General features: G+C 43.0%; 1 protein-coding gene across 3 annotated transcripts in view; it reads left to right on the top strand.

The window, feature by feature from the left end:
* Fmo5 (flavin containing dimethylaniline monoxygenase 5) overlaps positions 1-22,110 on the top strand; it is a 52,728-nt gene extending 30,618 nt beyond the window's left edge. For 2 of the 3 annotated variants that reach the window (XM_063281297.1, XM_039101730.2), the window contains exons 3-9: positions 1,610-1,798; positions 3,449-3,611; positions 4,811-4,953; positions 9,277-9,476; positions 12,675-13,027; positions 19,937-20,009; positions 21,024-22,110. In XM_063281297.1, the coding sequence (XP_063137367.1) occupies positions 1,610-1,798; positions 3,449-3,611; positions 4,811-4,953; positions 9,277-9,476; positions 12,675-13,027; positions 19,937-20,009; positions 21,024-21,369 (1,467 nt within the window). In that variant the 3' untranslated portion in view covers positions 21,370-22,110. The remainder of the gene's footprint in view (positions 1-1,609; positions 1,799-3,448; positions 3,612-4,810; positions 4,954-9,276; positions 9,477-12,674; positions 13,028-19,936; positions 20,010-21,023) is intronic. The other variant, NM_144739.2, reaches the window with a different exon arrangement.
* The last annotated feature ends 3,397 nt before the right edge of the window (positions 22,111-25,507 follow it).

Consider the following 25,507-nt stretch of genomic DNA (forward strand, 5'->3'; position numbering starts at 1 on the left):
GTCAGCAGCCTTCAGGTGCTTCTGAGTGCCGAGCTTACAAACGTCAAGCCTGGCTATGGAACTGACTGACTCTGTCTCTGTCTCTCTCTCTCTCTGTCTCTCCCTCCCTCCCTCCCTCCTCTTCCCCTCCCCCCTCTGTGTGTGTGTGCTCGCGTGTGCATACGTGTGTGTGTGTGTGTGTACAAGTGTGTACGTGTACAGTTCCTATGTATGCAACCTTAAGTGTTGCTCTCAGGCATGGTGCATTTTTTAGGAGAGTCTCTACTTGCTAAGAATATGAGGTTGTCTGGCAGCAAGCCCCAGGGCTCAGTTGCCTAGACCTCTTCGGTGTTGCACCTCTTTGGTGTTGCAATTGCAAGCACATGACCCCATACCAGGCTTTTTTTTTTAAGATTTATTTACTTATTATGCATACAGTATTCTGTATACATATGTCAGAAGAGGGTGTCTGATATCACTATAGATGGTTGTGAGCCACCATGTACTTGCTGGGAATTGAACTCAGGACCTCTGGAAGAGCAGCCAGTGCTCTCAACCTCTGAGCCATCTCTCTAGCCTGCCACACCAGGCATTTCTTAATGTAGGTTCTGGGGCTTGAACTTAGTCCTCATGCTTGCAAGGTGAGCACTGAACCAACTGAGCCACCTCTCACCCTGCAGTGACTCGTGTTCACCTGCTTTCCCATGGCCTGGCCGTGTGGGCCTGCTTTCACATGGCCTGGCTCTGTTTGCTCTCCCAGCCTGGCCGTGTTCTCCTCTCTCCCATGGCCTGCCTGTATTGTGTAGTTGTCGGTTTAACATTTCGTTCTTTGGGGTTTGCTTTTCATAAACATTCACCTAATTGGTCACGAAATTCGTTTTTATTTCCTCTTTCAGGACTTGTAGGGCATACAGCTAGGACTTCGAGTGCAATCCTCTCTGGGAATGTCCCAAAAGAACATCTTTGTGTTCCTAATCAAACCAAAGCACTCGGTCTCTTACTGTTTAGCAAGCTATCGTCTACTTGCATGTTTTAAATTGTCTCTTATTGACTTGAGAAAGTATCTTTCTATACTAGTCCACTGAGAGTTTTCTGTCCTTGTCAGTGTTTAATAAACATTTTAATAAAAATGAAAGAAAAAATTCCACCTTTATAATAAACTATTTTCCTATTCAGACTATATGTACAAATTATATATAATTAATACAGTGTACTCAAAGGAGATATATTAAACAAGGGAGAGGTTATATACAATATGTAATTATATAAACATAAGTATATGTAATGTATACTAGATGATTAGGATGTACATTTAATTTCATAGTATGCATATTACTCTTTCATTTCAAGTTATAATAGGCCCCTTTCAATATTCTTACATAGGACTGGGGATTTAGCTCAGTGGTAGAGCGCTTGCCTAGCAAACGCAAGGCCCTGGGTTCGGTCCCCAGCTCCGAAAAATAGAAAAAAGAAAAAATAGATTTGACATTGTATGGGGTGCGTGTGTGTGTGTGTGTGTGTGTGTGTATGTGTGTGTGTGTGTGTGTGTGACTTTTTTACATGTTCATTGGCTACTTGTATTTCATAAGGTTGATCCTCAGGTTGCCATAAATACTTCTTATTTGCACAGGAAAACCCTGAGGAAGGAAGGGCCAGTATTTATAAGTCTGTGATCATCAACACTTCCAAGGAGATGATGTGTTTCAGTGACTACCCTATTCCAGATCATTACCCTAACTTCATGCACAACTCCCAGGTCCTGGAGTATTTCAGGATGTACGCCAAAGAGTTTGGCCTTCTCAAATATATCCAATTCAAGGTAAGAGGTTTTTACTTCCTGTTTGAAATTGTTCATCACGTCAGTGAATCACAAAGCTCATTTACCTATGTTGTCTGTGGAGACTTACTTGAAAGAGACATATACAACACAAAGACTCTCCTCTGGCCCTCTTGGTTCTTGGGAAACGTTCAAGGAAAGCCCTCTATCCTATACATCGTGGCTGAAGAAACAGGAAGCCACCTGCTAGGGTGCTTACCATGCTTTCCTTTCATGCTGGCTTTAATAAAAACTGACGAGGGGGACTGGTGGGAGTCAGACCTTTAAAATCTCCATGTCCAAGATCACTTAGCTTTACCACATGCTGTTTTATGTAATTTCAACCCCGTGCTATGGTTGTTGGGAAGCCAGCGGGGAGGCAGAGAGGTCAGTTCTGGGGAGAGGAAGTTCACTGAATGAAGGGCCATGCCTTGAACAATGGCCCTTGCTCAACCACAGATTAACTTGTGCTCTTAGGCCACAGCGTTTCTCACCTTCAATTTCTATAAATTCCCTTGCTTACAAACCAACATGATTGTCCCAGATTGTTTCTGGTTCCTTCTTTCTCTGAAGTTTTCTAGCATGTTTCTATGATTTGAAATTGTGCCCATTGGGAAAAAAAATATTTATGACACCCTGCAAAAGCCCAAACCTTCCTGACTCTTCTGCTAAATCATGATCAATGTTACACTCAATGGCAACTCTCAAGGCCTGGCATGCAGCCCATAGACTGCCCTTTGTGTATTCATTACTTGAATAAGCTTGGCTCTGGGCTAAGCAGTAAAAATGCAGAGACCAAAAACAAACAAACAAACAATGAAAATGAAAGTGAAGAGGAACATCTGAGGAGACTCCCATCGCTGCTCAGAGGAAGACACCAGGCATCAGCCTCCAGGGAAGGTCGACTGCAGAGCAGATTGTGTCCGGGCTGAGTGAAGAATGAATAGGAGTCTGCCAAGAGAAGAAGGAACAGAAGTGTGATCCAAGCAAAGGCCCTAGCCTGTGTAAATGCTCAGGACAGAGACCACTGTGTGGGCCAAGATATCGGATCTAGGTGGGATCACTTTCGGCCCACTGAGACCCTGTGCCCGAGGCTTCAGACACAGGCCGGAACACATTCTTGGTGTACTTAAGCCTCGCAGAGGAATCCTTGTTTATTTATTTATTTATTTATTTATTTATTTACTTACTTACTTACTTACTTACTTATTTATTACAAAGCTAAAAATTATGCCACCAGCCATCTCATCTCACAGCCTCTTTAGGGTCACCTGTAAAACAAGCGTCTGTAGAAGGCAGAGGAAGACTCCATCACATACAAGGAGGGCCACCGGGATGGTGTTCCAGTCCCAATGAAGGGAGACCTGTATCTTAGTCATGTGTTAAAGGCCAGCCACTCCTGGTTTGCACTGGGAGAAGCAGACATGGAGGTGGGGATAGCAGGGGATAGAGGAGGGACAGGCCATTAGTGAATATGTCGCTGATGCTTGGCAGAAGCCCCAAGCTTTGTTCCCGCTGTGTGCGAATCAAATAGTCATACAGAAACCCCGTGACGGTGCCCGTGACAACTGTTTATATAACATTCTGTAGGGAGTTGTCTCAGGGAAGACATATACTCTATAGGCTATAACTACAGATCCCTGTCACTTTTAGACCACAGTGTGCAGCGTGAAGAAGCAGCCTGATTTCTCTACCTCAGGCCAGTGGCAAGTGGTCACTGAGCATGAAGGGAAAGAGCAGGTAGACGTCTTCGATGGAGTCCTGGTTTGCACAGGTCATCACACGGACCCTCACCTGCCCCTGGACAGCTTTCCTGGTGAGTGACCCACTGAGGGAAGACGCTGCAGCCATGGCTATGGTATGACCTCTGAGGAATGGGAGGGGAATGGTCTGAGTGATTCTTACTGTGGGGTTTAAAAATAAAGCCTTACCCTAATTAAGTGCATTCCCCTGTGTTTTGTAATTCGTATTACTGCCATTTTGAAAGTGGAAAGGATTACAGTTTGGAAGCTAGAGGAAGATTATCATGTCTACTGTCATGAGCCACGAATGTCATCTTTGTCAAGAAATGACTACATGTACAACGTTAGCCCTATAACATTGTAATGGAGCTGAAAATATCCTGCTGTCTAGTAAGGGCTTAGCCACTGTGATACTCAGGCACGAGACACTGTTTATGGTGACACTGGTGTACCAATCTATGGCACTGTCAAGTTATTTAAAGTTATAGCATGAGTACCTGTTAAATACATAACACTGGGCAATAAGTAACTTGCTGATTATACATTTACAATACTATACTTTGTGGAACCCTATGTATTTGAGATCTGTGCTATACAATCATAGGCCATATTATACCAACACAGCCTCACACACTCAGGTTCACTGCGTCTTTTGACTGACCTGTACCACCTAGGTGTGTATAGTATCTGTCCAGTGATGAAATCCATCTTCAACCTGCTTCTCAGAATGACTGTCTCTCTGTCCAATAGCACGGGACTGTATTTAAACTCATGGTGACTGTGTTTTCCCAAGGACCAAAAGGAAGGCTGGAGTCCCTGATTTGTGCTAATTGGAATCAGAGATTTTTCTTAAATTGAAGAAGAAAACAGTGGAAATAATGAATTTCTAAGAATGAAGCAAAAGCTTAAAGCATTTTATTTCATGATTCTGGCCTGGACCTTTTCCCTTTAAAAATACATTCTATGTATGCCCAATGTGCACATAGAGGTGTGGCGTTGAACAGATAGAGGAGAAGGGAGGTTTTCTGAGGCCATCTGGACTTGTATCTGCAAATTCAAAATGCAGATGCCTTATGGCAGGGAATCACAAAGGCAGTGGGAGAAGAAAGAAGCAAAAGTGTTCAGAAAGGCAAGAAGAGTTGCTTAATAAAGGAGAGTGTGGAAAATAGAAGGTTAAACTTTAAATTCCACAAAAGGGAACAATACATGCTTTGACAAATAATAACCTTCATACAAACCGCTCCACCCCCAATAATTATTTCTTCTCTTCTAGGAATTGAAAAGTTCAAAGGAAAGTACTTCCACAGTCGAGAATATAAGAACCCAGTGGAATTTACCGGGAAAAGGGTCATTGTCATTGGCATTGGGAATTCTGGAGGAGATCTGGCCGTAGAGATCAGCCACACAGCCAAGCAGGTTTGCATGAATGAGTGGTTTACTTTGCTTCACTCTTAGCAAGGAGGTAGGACCACCAAGGAGTGTAGAGACTGGCACAGGTCCCACCCAGGCCAGCAGCAAATACACGGGGCTTGTCTGCTGCCCAAGCTTCAGCATTAGGGCTGATGCTTCGTATAGATCCTGTAAATCAAATGTGTAATGCAATCAATGTATCAAGGAAGTTAAAGATTTATTTTTATTATACTGTGTGTGTGTGTATGTGTGTGTGTGTGTGTGCATGTGTGTGTACACATGAATACAGAGGCATCAGATTCTCCTGAAGCTGTGAGCACCTGATGTGGGAGCTGAGTGCCAAACTTGGGTCTTTTGTGACAGTAGCAAGTGTTCTTAACCACTGAACCATCTCTCCAGCCCAGCATAATTTTGTGAAGAGAAATGTCCTTTTGTGCTTATGTCATGATTTCCTAGTAAGTGTAGAATTAACTCCTGGGGTAACGTAGGAAATCACCTTCATGATTAGGCATGAGAAGAAGCATTATGGGGCAGAGTTACTGAGCAAATATCATTTAAGAAAATTTTAGCATTGAGGATTTTTGTTAAAGTAATTTGAAGCATATTTGCAGAAAAACAGCATCATCACATTTACTAAAAACCAGGTAGACATTTCCCTATTGCCAATAGAGTAGTGAATTGATGAAGAGACAGGACTACACTGGTTAAATAGTTTCCTTACACAGTCCTTTTAAGATACGATTTATAAATATGTTGTTTATTGTAAAAAGGTAGAGATGGGAAACTGAAATTAAAGCGTAACGGGCACAAGACACTTATCGAGTGCTTCCTGTATATCACCGTTTACAAAAACGCCATTTCTCACAATAATCTTGGGCTGTATGTTTTTGCTGTCACTGTTGAGTAAGTGGGGAGCTTCTTAGTCCACCTCTGAGCACAGTCCAACCTTGCCCGAGGGTGTGCAGCTTACACGCAGACCATCTGCTTCTTAGGAATGTGCACATGCTTTCATCTGTGATATGCAGAAGCATCAGTACACGAGCCCTTGGGTTTCCATTGGTGGAAATGTATGTGTGGAGGAAAGGTCCTCCCGCTGCGGACAGGCAGCCCACTGCCTAAGAGCCTAGACAAAAGACCTTGAAGCAATACACATTTCCTACAGCCTTAGAACCCACCTCTAGGGGAGAGGCAGATGAGGAGAAGTAATAATCTTACTGGTAACTGAACATAGCTTGTAGTCAGTTTTGAACATGGACTTTGGCCAGTGTGCAACACAGGAAGACTATAGTCTGCTATAGTTCCACCAGCAGCCTTCATGTTTTCAACAATCAGGGAAATAGTTCTTAGACACGGTAGGAAGGTCAGCTTTGCCACTCTCTAGTTATATGACCTTAGGCTGCATGATTTGCTCTCTCCGTGCCCCTCAACCATAAAGTGGGGATGGCAGGGCCTTCCTTAAGAGTCACTGTGTCACTTAAAATGTGAAGGGCCAGTCTCAGCAGCTTACTTATAGGCTATAGGTAACCAATATCAATAAGGAGTGAGATCGATGTGCTGGGAGATGGTGCACAGGCTATATATAGCTCTGTGGAAACACACTCAGAGGTCCAGAGCTTATAAATAAATGAGATAGATATTTATGATATTTCTAACGGGGTTGTTGGTGACAAATGGTATAATATAAACTATACGAATGATTAACAAGGTTTTCTAACACTGCAAGCAGTGTTGGCAGCAAAAAATGACTAAGGGTTTTGGGCTAAGTGATGTGCAGTCACTTTCACCTTTATGGATTTATAGGTGTTTTTTTAATGCTTACACTTATTTGTTCTGTGTGGGGAAGGAGTGGTGTGCATGGAGTAATGCATCTGTGGGGGTCAGAGGACAGCCCACAGGAGCAGGCTCTCTCATTCCCCCATGTAGGCCTCAGGGATGGAGCTTATGTGGCTGCAGGTGCTTTACCCACCAAGCCATGTCTCCAGCCCCATCTCTGTGCTTTCTAATGAGTTCTATAGGTGGCAAGTACTAGGAAAAGTTCAGGAGGTGGAGAGAAATGATCGCCTTGGAAGGTCAGCGGTGTCCTGACAGAAGGAGCAGATTTGATCTGAAACCCAAAATACTATGGATGCAGGAGGGTTTATGACAGTCATTCTCTACCTGTGGGTCTCGACCCTCTTTGGAATCAAATGACCTTTTCACAGGGGTCATTCTAAGACCATCAGAAAACAGGAATTTTAGAAGACCAAATAAGCTTTCATGCCTCATGAACATGAGTATACTCAATGTAATATAATAAAGGAAAGACCATTATACAAGTCCATATAACATTGCAAAGACCATATAACATTATGGTTCATAAGAGTAGCAAAATCACAGTTATGAAGTAGACATGAAAATAGTTTTATGCTGCAAAGCTTCTGTAAGGCAAAGGACAGTGTGGTTAGGACAAAACGACAACCAACAGATTGGGAAAAGATCTTTACCAATCCTACAACAGATAGAGGGCTTATATCCAAAATATACAAAGAACTCAAGAAGTTAGACCACAGGGAGACAAATAACCCTATTAAAAATGGGGTTCAGAGGGGCTGGGGATTTAGCTCAGTGGTAGAGCGCTTACCTAGGAAGTGCAAGGCCCTGGGTTCGGTCCCCAGCTCCGAAAAAAAAAAGAACCAAAAAAAAATGGGGTTCAGAGCTAAACAAAGAATTCACAGCTGAGGAATGCCAAATGGCTGAGAAACACCTAAAGAAATGTTCAACATCTTTAGTCATAAGAGAAATGCAAATCAAAATAACCCTGAGATTTCACCTCACACCAGTGAGAATGGCTAAGATCAAAAACTCAGGTGACAGCAGATGCTGGCGAGGATGTGGAGAAAGAGGAACACTCCTCCATTGTTGGTGGGATTGCAGACTGGTACAACCATTCTGGAAATCAGTCTGGAGGTTCCTCAGAAAATTGGACATTGAACTACCTGAGGACCCAGCTATACCTCTCTTGGGCATATACCCAAGAGATGCCCCAACATATAACAAAGACACATGCTCCACTATGTTCATAGCAGCCTTATTTATAATAGCCAGAAGCTGGAAAGAACCCAGAGGCCCTTCAACAGAGGAATGGATACAGAAAATGTGGCACATCTACACAATGGAATATTACTCAGCTATCAAAAACAATGACTTTATGAAATCCATAGGCAAATGGATGGAACTGGAAAATATCATCCTGAGTGAGGTAACCCAATCACAGAAAAACACACTTGGTATGCACTCATTGATAAGTGGCTATTAGCCCAAATGCTTGAATTACCCTAGATGCCTAGAACACATGAAACTCAAGAAGGATTATCAAAATGGAAATGCTTCACTCCTTCTTTAAAAGGGGAACAAGAATACCCTTGGCAGGGAATAGGGAGGCAAAGTTTAGAACAGAGACTGAAGCAACAACCATTCAGAGCCTGCCCCACATGTGGCCCATACATATACAGCCACCAAACTAGATAAGATGGATGAAGCAAAGAAGTGCAGAACGACAGGAACCAGATATAGATCTCTTCTGAGAGACACAGCCAGAATACAGCAAATACAGAGGTGAATGCCAGCAGCAAACCACTGAACTGAGAACGGGACCCCCGTTGAAGGAATCAGAGAAAGAACTGGAAGAGCTTGAAGGGGCTCGAGACCCCATATGTACAACAATGCCAAGCAACCAGAGCTTCCAGGGACTGACCCTGGACTCTGACCTCATAGGTAGCAATGAATATCCTAGTAAGATCACCAGTGGAAGGGGAAGCCCTGGGTCCTGCCAAGACTGAACCCCCAGTGAACGTGATTGTTGTGGGGAGAGTGATAATGGGGGGAGGATGGGGAGGGGAAGCCCATGTAGAAGGGGAGGAGGAAGGGCTAGGGGGATGTTGGCCTGGAAACCAGGAAGGGGAATAACAATTGAAATGTAAGTAAAAAATACTTAAGTTAATAAAGATAAAAAAAACTAAAAAGAAAATAGTTTTATGGTTGGGAGTCACCATAACATGAGGAACTGTATAAAAGTGTTGCAGCATTAGGAAGGTTGAAAACCACGGCTTTATAAGAAAAGGGCTTGTTTTGCAAGTAGCAGGAGGTCCCAGCAAGGTGTATCCATGGCCAGCGCACACACCAGCTTAACCATAGGAGTGTATAGGAAGGAAACAGCAAGGCGTTCTGTTGACAAGGTTCTGTGGGACTAAAACACTGGTGAGTTTGAACTTAACCTTCAGGAGAATGGGGCTACTTCTGAAGGACTGTGAGGCAGACTGATCACAACAAACCATGTCTCCCATGCCCTAGGTGTTCCTCAGTACCAGGAGAGGAGCTTGGATCTTGAACCGCGTAGGGAAACATGGATATCCTATTGATATTCTGCTTTCTTCTCGAATTACCAACTATCTGTCAAAGATCTGTGGCTCAGCCCTGAAAAACAGATATATGGAAAAACAGTTGAACCAAAGGTTTGATCATGAAATGTTTGGCCTGAAGCCTAAGCACAGGTACGTTTCCAAGATGGGAGTGGGGCTGGAGATGGCCAAGGCACAAAGACAAGGGCCACTGACGTGGGCTCGTAGTAGCACTGCTGTTACCGAAGCTTTAAGAACGTCCACAGGCTCAGAACTCCCTTTTCCGACTTGCTGCTCTGTAGGATTTCAGCATGTTCCATTGGCAGGAGCTCTTCTCTCGTTCTGTCAGTTCTTCATATATGTCCCTCAACGACAGCAGCGGAACAGTAGTGGGCGATAGTGCTCGCTCATCCAACAAGCCTGCACTCATCACCCCGTGCGCGAGATAGACGGGAAAGGGCGTCTTGGTAACACCCTGCCTCTGGAGACTTTCTGTAAGTGGAGAGCTCAGTGAGCCCTATGCTATCTTCCCAGCCTTTCAGCCGGTCTTATTTTAATGCTCATTCTCTAAGCAAAGATAAATTGAATCTTATAAAGACAAAGTAACTTGTCGAAGGTCAACACAAAAGAAATGACGCACATTCTAGAAAATCAATGCTGCCTTAAAAATGCTAATAAGAAGGAAAAGAAAACGTGGTTTTTGAAAAATCCACACAGAGACAGACCTGGTGGTACAGGATTACGAGAATCCTAGCTACTGGGGAAGTGGAAGCAGGACGACTCCTAGATCAAAACTAGCCATCCTGAGCAACGTAATGAGAAGAGGTGGAAATACAAGATGGTTGGAATATAGCACAGTAGATGACTCAGTCTGAGTGAGTTTGCATTCAGTCTCCAGGACTATAGTGTGTGTGTGTGTGTGTGTGTGTGAGTTTGCATTCAGTCTCCAGGACTATAGTGCATGTGTGTATGTGTGGGGGGGGGGGGGCACCAGCAAAGCATGGACTACAGTGGGAACATAGAGTGACATTAGAACTCAAGGAATGGACCTGGAGCGGTGACACAGTTCCAGAGTAAAGGCGCTGGCTGCCAAGCGTGATGAGTTCAATCCCCAGGACCCACACAGTAGAAGGAAAGAATTGGCCCCTACAAGTTGACCTCTGACCTCTGTACACCACTGTGGCACATGAACCCACATACATACACACAGAGAGACACACATACGCACACTCACACACATACAATCGATCATTGTTAAAACTTCTATGGAAACATTTCTAAAGACTAATTTTTTTAAAATGCTTTATTTTGTGCCCTTTTTATTTTATCTATTTATTTGATGGTGGGGCAGAGTCACATGCAGGGTCCACATTGTCTAGGCCAGAGGACAGCCTGTGAGAGGCGTTCCTCTCTTTCTACTGTATAGTTTCAGGCTGTCAGACTTGCCCGGAGAGATATTTACCTGTTGAGCCATCATTCCCCTGGCTTTGTTTTATTTTTGTTAAGTGTTTGGATCTATATAAAAGTTGCGCAATTAGAAAATACAAAGTCCACTCACGTACACCTCTCACCTAGATTTCCTATTTGAACAGCTCACTATATCTTCTTTCTTTTCCGTCCCCTCCAGAAGTATCCATAGATCGCCGTCTGTGCAGCATGTGCACATACGTAGGTGAACATGTTTTAACAGCGCGCGAGAGAGTGCCTTGTAATCATTAAGGCATGTTACCTAAAATATTTCAGCATGTATCACATAAGAAAAAGGACATTCTTTGGAATATCCATGACACAGGTATCACAGTCAGAAAATTTATAATTGATAAAAATACATTTAAAATATTAGCATGTTAAAGTTTCAACAGTTTCCCCAACAGTATTATTTATAGCTTTTTATGCTTTCTAAAGTGTATTGCTCACACTCCTACAGTCTGTTATATATTCATAATTTTTCTTAATCTGAAATAATAATTCCAGTTCTCTTTTTTTAACATAGACCTTTATAGAAACAGTACTGATCATCTCTAAATTCTGACTTGTATAATGGTCTTTCCTTTATTACATTACATTAAGTATATTCATGTTCATGAGGCATGAAAGCTTATTTGGTCTTCTAAATAAGGTTTAGAAGGAGCCAGTGCAAAGCCATACAGGTATTTTAAATGGCACTGGAGAGAGATGATTGGGGGGTTGAGAGTACTTTCTGCTCCTGCACAAGATTCAGGTTCTGTTCCCAGCACCCACAGCAGAGGCTCACAACCCCTTGTATCACCAGTTCCAGAGGATCCAATGTCTCTGGCCTCTACAAGAGCTAGATTTGCACATGGCGCATATACATACACACATGTCCTCACACATAATAAATAATAATTAAAATAATAAATAATAATAAATAAATAATAAATCCAACCTTTAAGAGAAATACTAAGAAGCAGGTAACATAATAGTATCTTTAATAATCTCCATTCTGTGGTCTGTAGAGATGAGTCAGTGACTAATAGCACTGGCTGTTCTTCCAACGGACCTGGGTTCAATTCCCAGCACCACATGGTGGCTCACAACCATCTGTAATGGGATCCGATGCCCTCTTCTGGTGTGTCTGAAGACAGTGACAGTGTACTCACATGCATAAAATAAATAATTAATTTAAAAAGAAAAGACTCAAGAAGCTGGAAGCAGACGCCTGGCACCTTACTCCCTGATATCACCAGGTGACACTCCTCACCCCATCAGAAGTATACAAAGCTATTTTGACAGACAGTCTAAGAACTTAAACTGTGGAACTCTGGGAAGTCATGCAACTGCTCCAGGCCTGTTTTCCCATCTATAAACCACGGATAATGACACCTACCCAACTTCCATCATGAAGACTGAGAGTCAAGTAATTTAATTCACAGAAAAGCTATCTGCATATAGACTATAGATTGCTATACATATGTGATCTGTTTGTGGTTTGGAAAATAATGATTTAAGTCTATCTCTTGGGCCTTTGGAACTGGAACTGGACTGAACATAATGTTTCTGGTCTATTTCTGCCGTTTCTTGAGAGTTATCTGAAAACTATTGGTCAGTATCCTGACCATACCTCAGAACATTGCTGTTACCTGAGAAACCACTTACACACTCCTCAGATAAAATTCTTCGCCCTTCATTCACCCAGTACCCTCCCTTTCCAAGCTATGCAGCACTGATGTCCTGATGTATTCCGAGCTAGTATATGGTAGGCCTTCTGCAGCTCCCTTAGCCAGATAGAAGGGTGAGCATGTGTGCCTTTGACCACCAGAGCAGAAGTTTACATGCTTATTTCTTTCTTCCCTCTCACCTCACCTCTTTATCCTCCTTACCCACTTACAGTGCTCTGGGTCAGCATCCAACGATAAACGATGACCTGCCCAATCGTATCATTTCTGGCTTGGTGAAGGTGAAAGGCAATGTGAAGGAATTCACAGAGACGGCCGCCATATTTGAAGATGGCTCCAGGGAGGATGACATTGATGTGGTCATCTTTGCCACAGGCTACAGCTTTGCCTTTCCTTTTCTTGAGGACTCTGTCAAAGTAGTCCAAAACAAGGTCTCCTTGTATAAAAAGGTCTTTCCCCCTAACCTGGAAAAACCAACTCTTGCAATCATCGGTTTAATTCAGCCCTTGGGAGCCATTATGCCTATTTCAGAGCTCCAAGGACGCTGGGCCACTCAGGTGTTCAAAGGTAAGTGATGATGCACATTGACAGGTTGGTGAAACGCTTTAACTATACCCAGACAAGTGCTTATAAATACCTACAGGGCAAGTATGATTTGGACAGTGCTGGGCACAGAGCTAGTGCCAGAAGTTTCATTTTCAGTGACTCCAAAAGTAGTAATTTATATCCGTAGATACACATGAAAATCACATCAGAAATCTTTCTTAACTCCCATTGCTTTAATCCCATTCCTTGAAATGCTCAGTTCAGAGGCAGTGTTACCTTACGATCATTGAGAAAAATGTTCTCAAGGTGACTCCAATGCTCATTACAGACTAGAATCTACTCATCTAGGTTGTAAGCAGATCGTATATATGTGCAGCATTAAATGATTCTTTCATTGGAGGTAAAGTCAGCCATAGACAGCAGTTCTTAGCCTGTGGGTTGACCCCTTTGGAGGTCAAATGGTCCTTCCACAATAGTCTCATATCAGTACATTAGGCGTCATAACAGTAGTAAAATTACAGTTATAAAGTTTCAACGAAAATAGCTTTATAGTTGTGGGTCACTATTAAAGAGTGTCTATATTAAAGAGTCACAGCATTACAAAGGTTTGGAACCACTGAACTAAGAGATGCTTAGAGAACCATTCAGAAAGTGGAATGTTAGATTTCTCAAGTCCTTTGTCCCTCCCCCCTTAGGCCCCTCTTCCAACTTCAGCTCTGTGTGAAAAGGTGTCCGAGTTTAGGATAATAGATCTGGTGTGAGTCAGCAGGGTGACAAGCCTTGCTGAAGGCTACAAGGCATCTCCAGATGAAATCTTTTTTTTTCTTTATTAACTTGAGTATTTCTTATTTACATTTCAATTGTTATTCCCTTTCCCGGTTTCCGGGCCAATATCCCCCAGCCCCTCCCCCTCCCCTTCTATATGGGCTTCCCCTCCCCATCCTCCCCCCATTACCACTCTCCCCCCAACAATCACGTTCACTGGGGGTTCAGTCTTACCAGGACCCAGGGCTTCCCCTTCAGCTGGTGCCCTTATTAGGCTATTCATTGCTACCTATGGGGTCAGAGTCCAGGGTCAGTCCATGTATAGTCTTTAGGTAGCGGCTTAGTCCCTGGAAGCTCTGGTTGCTTGGCATTGTTGTTCATATGGGGTCTCGAGCCCCTTCAAGCTCTTCCAGTCCTTTCTCTGATTCCTTTAACAGGGGTCCCATTCTCAGTTCAGTGGTTTGCTGCTGGCATTCACCTCTGTATTTGCTGTATTCTGATTGTGTCTCTCAGGAGAGATCTACATCTGGTTCCTGTCGGCCTGCACTTCTTTGCTTCATCCATCTTGTCTAATTGGGTGGCTGTATATGTATGGGCCACTTCTGCCTCTGTTCTAAACTTTGCCTCCCTATTCCCTCCCAAGGGTATTCTTGTTCCCCCCCCCTTTTTTTAAGATTTATTCATTTATTATATATAAGTACACTGTAGCTGTCTTCAGATACACCAGAAGAGGGAATCGGATCTCTTTACAGATGGTTGTGAGCCACCATGTGGTTGCTGGGAATTGAACTCATGACCTCTGGAAGAGCAGTCGGGTGCTCTTAACCACTGAGCCATCTCTCCAGCCCTCTTGTTCCCCTTTTAAAGAAGGAGTGAAGCATTCACATTTTGATCAGCCGTCTTGAGTTTCATTTGTTCTAGGCATCTAGGGTAATTCAAGCATTTGGGCTAATAGCCACTTATCAATGAATGCATACTGTGTGTGTTTTTCTGTGATTGGGTTACCTCACTCAGGATGATATTTTCCAGTTCCATCCATTTGCCTATGGATTTCATAAAGTCATTGTTTTTGATAGCTGAGTAATATTCCATTGTGTAGATGTACCACATTTTCTGTATCCATTCCTCTGTTGAAGGGCCTCTGGGTTCTTTCCAGCTTCTGGCTATTATAAATAAGGCTGCTATGAACATAGTGGAGCATGTGTCTTTGTTATATGTTGGGGCATCTCTTGGGTATATGCCCAAGAGAGGTATAGCTGGGTCCTCAGGTAGTTCAATGTCCAATTTTCTGAGGAACCTCCAGACTGATTTCCAGAATGGTTGTACCAGTCTGCAATCCCACCAACAATGGAGGAGTGTTCCTCTTTCTCCACATCCTCGCCAGCATCTGCTGTCACCTGAGTTTTTGATCTTAGCCATTCTCACTGGTGTGAAGTGAAATCTCAGGGTTGTTTTGATTTGCATTTCCCTTATGACTAAAGATGTTGAACAATTCTTTAGGTGTTTCTCAGCCATTTGGCATTCTTCAGCTGTGAATTCTTTGTTTAGCTCTGAACCCCATTTTTTTAATAGGGTTATTTGTCTCCCTGCGGTCTAACTTCTTGAGTTCTTTGTATATTTTGGATATAAGCCCTCTAACTGTTGTAGGATTGGTAAAGATCTTTTCCCAATCTGTTGGTTGTCGTTTTGTCCTAACCACAGTGTCCTTTGCCTTACAGAAGCTTTGCAGTTTTATGAGATCCCATTTGTCCATTCTTGATCTTAGAGCATAAGCCATTGGTGTTCTGTTCAGGAAATCTTCTCCAGTGCCCATGTGTTCAAGATGCTGCCCTAGTTTTTCTTCTTAGTTTGAGTGTATCTGGTTTGATGTGGAGGTCCTTGATCCACTTGGACTTAAGCTTTGTACAGGGTGATAAGCATGGATCGATCTGCATTCTTCTACATGTTGACCTCCAGTTGAACCAGCACCATTTGCTGAAAATGCTATCTTTTTCCATTGGATGGTTTTGGCTCCTTAGTCAAAAATCAAGATGAAATCTTAAAGCTACCACCAGCCTGTCTTCAGGATGGACAGAGCTTACCTTAGTGACTAATGTTTCTGCACTTTCACTGAACCTGAGTCGAGTTCAACCTATCTTCTCTGTGGAAGTTTAGTGTTTCTCAGTCGTCTCCGTTGCTCATTTGATTAGGGTGACAAGCCTTGCTGAAGACCTCCTGAAATCCAACATCACTGTGGAATCCTGGGGTTTGAGGATAGTAAAACTGTTCTTTTCTAATCAGACTAAAACCCCAACCTGAAAATAAATTTTGGGATGGGAAAAAAAAAGGCAAGAATGTAGTGAAGAGAGGAAGAGATAAAAATGGCCCAAACAGGGCTGAGGAGATGGCCCAAAAGTGAAGAGCGTCTGCTGCTCTTGCAGATAACTGCGGCTCATTCCTCAGCACCCGCATGGTGGCTCAAACACCTGTAACTCCAGTTTCAGGGGATCTGATGCTGACCTGCAGGGGCACCAAGCATGGTGCACAGGCAGGCAGGCAGGCAGACAGACAGACAGACAGACAGACAGACAGGCAGGCAGAGAGAACAATCAGACACATAAAAGACACATAGGACTTAAGGGATTTGAAAGCACACCATCTGAATGCATATCAAGTGGCTAAGAAGTTTAGGCTACAGAAGTCAAACCTAAGGAAGAACAAGGTTTTCCTTTTAAATTTTCAAATGCATGGCCCGTAGAAGAAAGTAGATTTGCTCAGCATTGTTTTGAAGGGTCCAACCAGAACCGTAGAGTGAAATTTTGACGGATGCATAACATCAGTTTGAGAAGAAGAACCTGTCAGCCGGCACCATTTCAGGATAAAACAGATGGCTTCTGAAATCATGAGGAATGCAAGGAAACCAGGAAGGAGCCTCCGCCTGCCTGGCTTAATTGGCTGGGAGGATGATGTAATGCAGTACAGAACAGAGGGAACCGACTAAGGTTCCTTATACAGTTGTAATACTACAATTTATTGCCATTACTGTTTAATTTAAAATAATCAAGAGTTTTTGTTGGAATTAGAGCTTTCTCTCCCTACTGAAAACTCATGGCTGATGGTTGATCAAATTTTCCAATTTTTATCATTTCTCAATTTCTCTCAGTTCTATCCAGTGGGCCATATGCTATTTGTGAACACTGGACCAGCGAAATTTAAACACAATTTTAAAAATTATATTTAAACAAGGGAATGCTTAAATCAAAGTAGAGGTGATGAATCAAGAAAGAACTACATCAGATTATTCTACACATCTTTGTCTGTCTTAGCTATAGAATTTTTAAAAATGAACTGGCTGTCTCTCAGCCAAGAAAGGAGACCTCTTTCATAATGTGCGCCATTATTAAAAGTAAAGCTTTTAGTTAAATCAGGAGAAGTGGCCTGGATTTTTTTTAAGACTTATTTATTTTATTTATGAGTACAGGGTAGCTGTCTTCACACACACCAGAAGAGGGCATTGGATCCCACTACAGATGATTGTGAGCCACCATGTGGTTGCTTCGTATTGAACTCAGGACCTCTGGAAGAACAGTCAGTGCTCTTAATCGCTGAGCCATCTCTCCAGCACCCCCACATGAGTTTCTTAAACACCCTAAAAACCTGTGGTTGAAGCAGGAAGCATTATAGTGTCTCCTCCTGAACTGTAAGGGACAATTCTCATGGCTCAGATGAGAGAACACGTGGAAAACACAGAAGGGTATTCTTGGGTACTGGGTTTCTGGATTCCATGTTTAGAAAGACTATCAGAAGAGTGTCTGGTGTGCTCAGAAAAGGGAAACCACCAAAATGGCAGAGGACGTGTAGTCTGTTAAAAAGGGACTTAAGATTGCCCTAATAGTAAAATGACTTTAAAGAGTTGTAATTTCTTGTTTCAAAGCTTGCCACGTGTTAAAACGCAACCCTCACCCAAAAGCAGAGTTAGGCCCAGTGTTTCAAGTGGTGTAAAAGTAGATGTGAGGGTTACTACAAAGAATGTTCCAGCAAATAGAGCAGCCAAACAGTCGTGCCACATTTTGGGAATACATAAAGTCTCCGTGACCACACATGTTTAAGGAGAAGTAAGAAAATTGCTTAATAGCAGTCTTTATTGCATTAGAGAAGCTCTATTTCAATCTAAAATTAAATGTTTCAGAGTTTTATGGAATGTGCCCAGTGCCTACTTTTCTGTGAAGAAGACTGGTTAGTCTGGAGTCATTTTCTGTGAGGAAGACTGGTTAGTCTGGAGTCACTTTCTGTGAGGAAGACTGGTTAGTCTGGAGTCATTTTCTGTGAGGAAGACTGGTTAGTCTGGAGTCACTTTCTGTGAGGAAGACTGGTTAGTCTGGAGTCACTTTCTGTGAGGAAGACTGGTTAGTCTGGAGTCACTTTCTGTGAGGAAGACTGGTTAGTCTGGAGTCACTTTCTGTGAGGAAGACTGGTTAGTCTGGAGTCACTTTCTGTGAGGAAGACTGGTTAGTCTGGAGTCATTTTCTGTGAGGAAGACTGGTTAGTCTGGAGTCATTTTCTGTGAGGAAGACTGGTTAGTCTGGAGTCATTTTGGCTCAGATACTATTTGGACTTTATCTAGCTGGTACCATTGGCATCACTTTCGGAACTGTTTGCACACAGAACTTAAACTTACTTGTGAAGATTGAGTTTATGAGTTGCCCTCGACTGTACCCCCATCTCCTATCAAATAACAGAACTCAGCAAAGCTGACCATCCATGGGACTTGAGTATAAAATATCATGATGAGTCGTCTTACCTCCATCTTCTCTTGAAGTATAAATGTCTTTATCATCAAGATACCAGTGCATGGCTGTCTTCCCCGCCCTTCCACATCCCTTAAAGTGGGCTGGAAAGATTGTAATGTCTGGAGGATCAGGGAGTTTTCTGTGAGACTGTGTAATAATGTCAGAAGTTGCACCCCAAAAGTCCCACCAACATGGCTACCCAAACATGAACTGAATAAGGACCGCAAATAGACACAAACATGAACTGAACAAGGACCACAAATAGAGACAAACATGAACTGAACAAGGACCGCAAATAGACATGCCTAAGTAGAAGGGGAAAGAGCACAGGACATCAACGCTGCACAAAAACTATAGGCAGTAAGAAATGCTGAGAGCAGGCGAGGAGATAGTCCTCCTCAGGGAGAACACGCCAGTTGCTTATGCAATACCAAATGATCAGCCCTGAAAACGTACACATACCAGTAACATTATACAGACTGGACGGGTTATATTTAGGAACATATATGCACATGCATATATACATGTAATAAATGAAAAAAGAGGTCATAACTTTGAAAGAGCAAGAAGGGGTGTAAAAGATGGTTTGAAGAGAAAAGGAAATATAATTGTATTATAATCTCAAAAATCAGAGAAATAATTAAAATATATCTTGCAAGGCAAACTAAAGTAACCTATGCACATCAGTATACTTCAGAGGAAAAGAGGGGGGCTCCTTATCAGAAATGCTTGGGTCCGGAAGTATCCCCAGTTGCAGAGTTTGGGCAGTTTGCGTTTGTGTAACAGGTTATCTCTGGGCTGAGACCCTAGTCTAAACATGAAATTAATTGCTTTTTCCTATATACCATTGTGCATAGCCATTTTATGGGACTTTATACTGCCATGCCTGCCTTTGGGTGCAACCTGATACGTGAGATCATTGTGGAGCATCTTTTACTTATAGCATCTTCGTGGTGTGTGTGTGTGTGTACACATATATATACACACATATATATGTATACAGTGCTCTGCCTGCATGTATGCCTGCAGGCCACCAGAGGGCACCAGATCTCATTACAGATGGTTTTGAGCCACCATATGACTGTTAGGAATTGAACTCAGGACCTCTGGAAGAGCGGCCAGTGCTCTTAACCTCTGAGCCATCTCTCCAGCACCTTAAGACATCTCCTTAGTGCTCAAAAGAAATTTGGATTTGGGAGCATTTCCAGTGTCTGCTTTCCAGATGTACAGTGCTCAACATTTACCCTCACATCCTGGTAGTGACAGGACTGAATGCATTTGATAACCCCTTCTGAGGCCCTGTAGTTCTTTGAATTCTCCACAGTGTGGTGATTGCCATAGGATCACTGCTTATTCTGAAGTAATTAAAGCCTCTGTTTTAATTTTTTCTCTTTAGGGCTAAAGAAATTGCCCTCCCAAAGTGAAATGATGGCAGAAATAAATAAGACTCGAGAGGAAATGGCAAAAAGGTAAGAAGCTCTCAGGAAGACATATGGACACTTTGTATTTCTCAATAAGGAGAATATTGTGCTATATTTAATTTCCATGTGTGGGCTTAAGGATTTCTATTACACTGTGACGCAGAGGGAATGATGGCACCTGTGGTTTCCATGTGGACGAAGAAGGAGAGAGAATCCTATCGGTCATGTTTAAAGGCTATGCTTAGGGCCTAAAAGAAGTTGAGGAGGGGAAAAAACCACACCGAATGAACATGGGGTGTATCTTTGGTGAGGGTCACTTAAACGCTAGCTGTGCTGTCAGCTGAAAGAGGAAAATTATACTCGGATAACGCTCCCCTGCCTGTAGGGGCAAGCAGTAAGCCTTTCTAACAGCTCTTACCCGGGGCTCTATTTCCAGCCTTTTGACTCCTGAAGTTGTGCAGCGGAGTTGCTGGTCCTGCTCATCCTTTGCCCCACGCCCCACCACCCACGCATTATAACTCCCTCCGCAAGCCCTGAAGCTGCCACAGCCCTCTTATCTACCTTCTCTCTCCATTTCTATCTTCCCATCCAGACCAGAATATTTACCTGAAGGCTTATCCATGTTTGACTTTCTTTTTTTTTTTTTTTTTTTTTTTTTTTTTTTTTGGTTTTTTTGGAGCTGGGGACCGAACCCAGGGCCTTGCGCTCGCTAGGCAAGCGCTCTACCACTGAGCTAAATCCCCAACCCTCATGTTTGACTTTCTTGAGCAGAGTGTTTATGCGTTAGTCTTGTTGCTGTAAACAATAAAGGTGCGCGTCACGCGAACCGCTGCGCGCTCTCGTTTTATCTTGTCCGCCTTCACATGCATACTGACATCAACCTACAGTCTAGTGCATCGTAAGGTCCTTACGAAAGGTAACAGATCGTCCTAACTCTTTTCGCAGTTCTAAGCACGATATCAAAACCCCAAATAGACACACAAAGCACCGATTAGCTGATTAGTTGCCTTGCTGTTTACATGAATTGCTGATAGCCTAAAACTTCGGTCTTCTTTGCTTTAGGTATGTGGACAGCCAGCGTCATACCATCCAGGGAGACTATATAGACACCATGGAAGAGATTGCAGATTTGGTGGGTGTCAGGCCCAATCTCCTGTCTCTGGCCTTCACCGACCCTAAGCTGGCATTCCAGTTACTTGTAGGACCCTGTACTCCGGTCCAGTATCGTCTACAGGGCCCGGGGAAGTGGGCTGGAGCCCGAAAAACTATTCTCACCACAGAAGATCGTATACGAAAGCCTCTGATGACAAGAGTGGTGGAAAGGGACAGCTCTGGGACGTCACTGGTGACTGTGCGTGTCCTCATGCTGGCTGTCACTTTCCTGGCTGTCATCCTGGCTTATTTTTAGATGTGGCAGCTCAATGCTCCCGCTTCCACTGGAAAGCGCCATCTAGCGACACCTTCAGAAATGACAAGACTGAACACTCAGCTTCATACTGCACAGGAATCAATCACAATCAGTCAATCAATCAATCAATCAATCTCTCTCTGCCTCCCTCCTCTTCTCTCCCTTCCTCCCCCTCTCTCTCCTCCATCAATCATTAATCTTTCTTGTTTTTCCTTCTGTGATACTGGGTTTTCATTAATTAATTCATCTCCTCTCTTGAGCCTCTAATTTCTCCCGGTAGTTTCCAGGCCGTGAGCTCAGACCTCTCTTGTCATCTTTGTATGTCATTAGCAGAGTTCTCTTAGTGCTTGACTCTGTTGTGTTTCTAATATTGCACAGCTAGACCTCGTTGGATGACAACACCTCTTGAAAAGACTGCTCACATCATCAAGCGCTTACTGGCTAGAACTTGACCTTGTAAGCAGAGCCCATGTGCCTATTCCTGGAATCCCCACAGAGGGACAGTTCAGAAAGAAGAACATCTGGTGCTGAGGGCTGGAAGTCCAAGATCAAGGGTGCAGACAGTGAGGAACTTCTGGCCTCGTGATTAATACAGTGAGGGTATCATATGGGCAAGACAGAAAATACATTGTTAGCTAAGTTCCGACATGTGGCACATGCTAAATAAATGTTCATTGATGTTTATGAAATAAGGTGGCATCTCTAAGTCAATCTAATAAATAAGTGGCTGACTCCACAGAACTCTTTTTTTTTTTTTTAGATTTCTTTTTATTAACTTGAGTATTTCTTATATACATTTCAAGTGTTATTCCCTTTCCCGGTTTCCGGGCAAACATTCCCCTCCCCCCTCCCCTTCTTTATGGGTGTTCCCCTCCCCATCCTCCCCCCCTTGTTGCCCTCCCCCCAACAATCTAGTTCACTGGGGGTTCAGTCTTAGCAGGACCCAGGGCTTCCCCTTCCACTGGTGCTCTTACTGGGATATTCATTGCTACCTATGAGGTCAGAGTCCAGGGTCAGTCCATGTATAGTCTTTAGGTAGTGGCTTAGTCCCTGGAAGCTCTGGTTGCTTGGCATTGTTTTACATATGGGGTCTCGAGCCCCTTCAAGCTCTTCCAGTTCTTTCTCTGATTCCTTCAACGGGGGTCCTATTCTCAATTCAGTGGTTTGCTGCTGGCATACGCCTCTGTGTTTGCTGTATTCTGGCTGTGTCTCTCAGGAGAGATCTACATCCGGCTCCTGTCAGCCTGCACTTCTTTGCTTCATCCATCTTGTCTAATTGAATGGCTGTATATGCATGGGCCACATGTGGGGCAGGCTCTGAATGGGTGTTCCTTCTGTGTCTGTTTTAATCTTTGCCTCTCTATTCCCTCCCAAGGGTATTCTTGTTCCCCTTTTAAAGAAGGAGTGAAGCATTCACACTTTGATCATCCGTCTTGAGTTTCATTTGTTCTAGGCATCTAGGGTAATTCAAGCATTTGGGCTAATAGCCACTTATCAATGAGTGCATACCATGTGTGTTTTTCTGTGATTGGGTTACCTCACTCAGGATGATATTTTCCAGTTCCAACCATTTGCCTACGAATTTCATAAAGTCATTGTTTTTGATAGCTGAGTAATATTCCATTGTGTAGATGTACCACATTTTCTGTATCCATTCCTCTGTTGAAGGGCATCTGGGTTCTTTCCAGCTTCTGGCTATTATAAATAAGGCTGCAATGAACATAGTGGAGCACGTGACTTTTTTATATGTTGGGGCATCTTTTGGGTATATGCCCAAGAGAGGTATAGCTGGGTCCTCAGGCAGTTCAATGTCCAATTTTCTGAGGAACCTCCAGACTGATTTCCAGAATGGTTGTACCAGTCTGCAATCCCACCAACAATGGAGGAGTGTTCCTCTTTCTCCGCATCCTCGTCAGCATCTGCTGTCACCTGAGTTTTTGATCTTAGCCATTCTCACTGGTGTGAGGTGAAATCTCAGGGTTGTTTTGATTTGCATTTCCCTTATGACTAAAGATGTTGAACAATTCTTTAGGTGTTTCTCAGCCATTTGGCATTCTTCAGCTGTGAATTCTTTGTTTAGCTCTGAACCCCATTTTTTAATAGGGTTATTTGTCTCCCTGCGGTCTAACTTCTTGAGTTCTTTGTATATTTTGGATATAAGCCCTCTATCTGTTGTAGGATTGGTAAAGATCTTTTCCCAATCTGTTGGTTGTCGTTTTGTCCTAACCACAGTGTCCTTTGCCTTACAGAAGCTTTGCAGTTTTATGAGATCCCATTTGTCGATTCTTGATCTTAGAGCATAAGCCATTGGTGTTCTGTTCAGGAAATTTTTTCCAGTGCCCATGTGTTCCAGATGCTTCCCTAGTTTTTCTTCTATTAGTTTGAGTGTATCTGGTTTGATGTGGAGGTCCTTGATCCACTTGGACTTAAGCTTTGTACAGGGTGATAAGCATGGATCGATCTGCATTCTTCTACATGTTGACCTCCAGTTGAACCAGCACCATTTGCTGAAAATGCTGTCTTTTTTCCATTTGATGGTTTTGGCTCCTTTGTCAAAAATCAAGTGCCCATAGGTTCCACAGAACTCTTAATGTGATCCATTATCAATTTTAATAACATTAATTTTATAAATTAACTAATTATTAATTTTAGTAACTGAATAGGCCCATCTTTAAGGTTGGTGCTGGGGATTTGAACTCAGGTCCACTTGCCTTCACAGCAAATGCTCTTATTCACCAAGCTGTCTCCCTATCTCCTGCTTCTATTTTCTTAAAAAAAGAAACTACCAGACTGGACATAGTGTAACATACCTGTAATTCCGGACCTGGCAAAGGTCACCTCAGGTTCAAGACCAGCTTAGTTTACACTGTGAGTTCCAGACCAACCAGGATTGCATAGCAAGAACTTGGCTTAAGCAACAACCAAAAATACAAAATGAGGAAATTGCCCTTCTAGGTTTAAAAGTCTTTTAAATAATTTGCTGTCTTCCAACAGGTTGATTAAAGAATTCCAGGCTTTTAGTTAGCTACCCTGGCTTGATCTTGAAGGGCTAGTATTAGGCTCCGGCTGAAGGAGTAAGTAATGCCAACAGTTGAGGTGGGGTCAGCAAGTGTGGTTATCCCAGCCCAGCCCCCTCCTTCCTTCAGAGTCTACATAGTAGGAATCAGTGAGACTGTCCACATTTTCAGTTAGAACTAATATTAACTAATATTACTATTAACTAGGGGCATACAGCCCAGACCAGTTCTTCCTGTGTGCTGCGTGTAGTTCAGAAAGGCAGGAGCAGAAAGGAACTGCAGAATCGAAGAAGCACTTAACTCCCTGCGGTCAGGTACTGGATGTGCCAGGCAGTGTATCTCCAGAACAAAAGTGCTGTGTAGTGTGTCTGTGAATGGATTGTTGCCAGTCATTAAAGCAGGGGGTAATTTGCCCCACTGCAGGAGTGGCCTAACACAAATAAGTGCATGTACTCAGATACATGAGAATTCAAACTCTCCTGATGATGTGCAGATGTGGACAGCTGCCTAATATGTCAGTGTACTCTGTGAACTTGAGCGCTGAGCCCTGGTTTCTGGTTTCTGGGCCCCTTTTCCTTCCCCAGTCCTTTAGAAACTGAATGTTAGTCATTATTAAAGTTGGTCTGGGATTTTTTTTTTAAATCTGAAGATTGCTTTTGTTCAAAAATAAACTGAAGCCTGGCGTCTCTATTTTTCTTCTTTTACAATGTAAAGTTCCTCTCACTTAGCGCGTAAAGATATTTAAGTGCTACACCGCCAGGAATGGAGTCTCTGCTTATCGACACTAATACCACAGGATCGTTCAAAGCGAGTACTTTTAAATCGATTTGACTGTCTCGTTCCACTTAGAATATGTAAAACTACAAAAACATCGTTGATTTCTAAACCAAGCAGAAGATAAAACTAGAACAGGACCTTGAACTTAAAACACCTGAAGAAACAAAGCTCGTTACTGATGAACATGTACTGGGCTCATCGATTTACACATTTTGCTCTTCTGGCCATATTAAAAGATTACATCACTTACCCACCTAATATAAATCTGATGACCCAAAAGATGTATCCTTGTAACACCGCAGAATAAGGAAACGGACGAAACGGACTGAGTAGCCCTTGTCAAG

The sequence above is a fragment of the Rattus norvegicus genome, chromosome 2 (genome assembly GCF_036323735.1).
Source record: "Rattus norvegicus strain BN/NHsdMcwi chromosome 2, GRCr8, whole genome shotgun sequence".
Classification (NCBI taxonomy): Eukaryota; Metazoa; Chordata; class Mammalia; order Rodentia; family Muridae; genus Rattus; species Rattus norvegicus.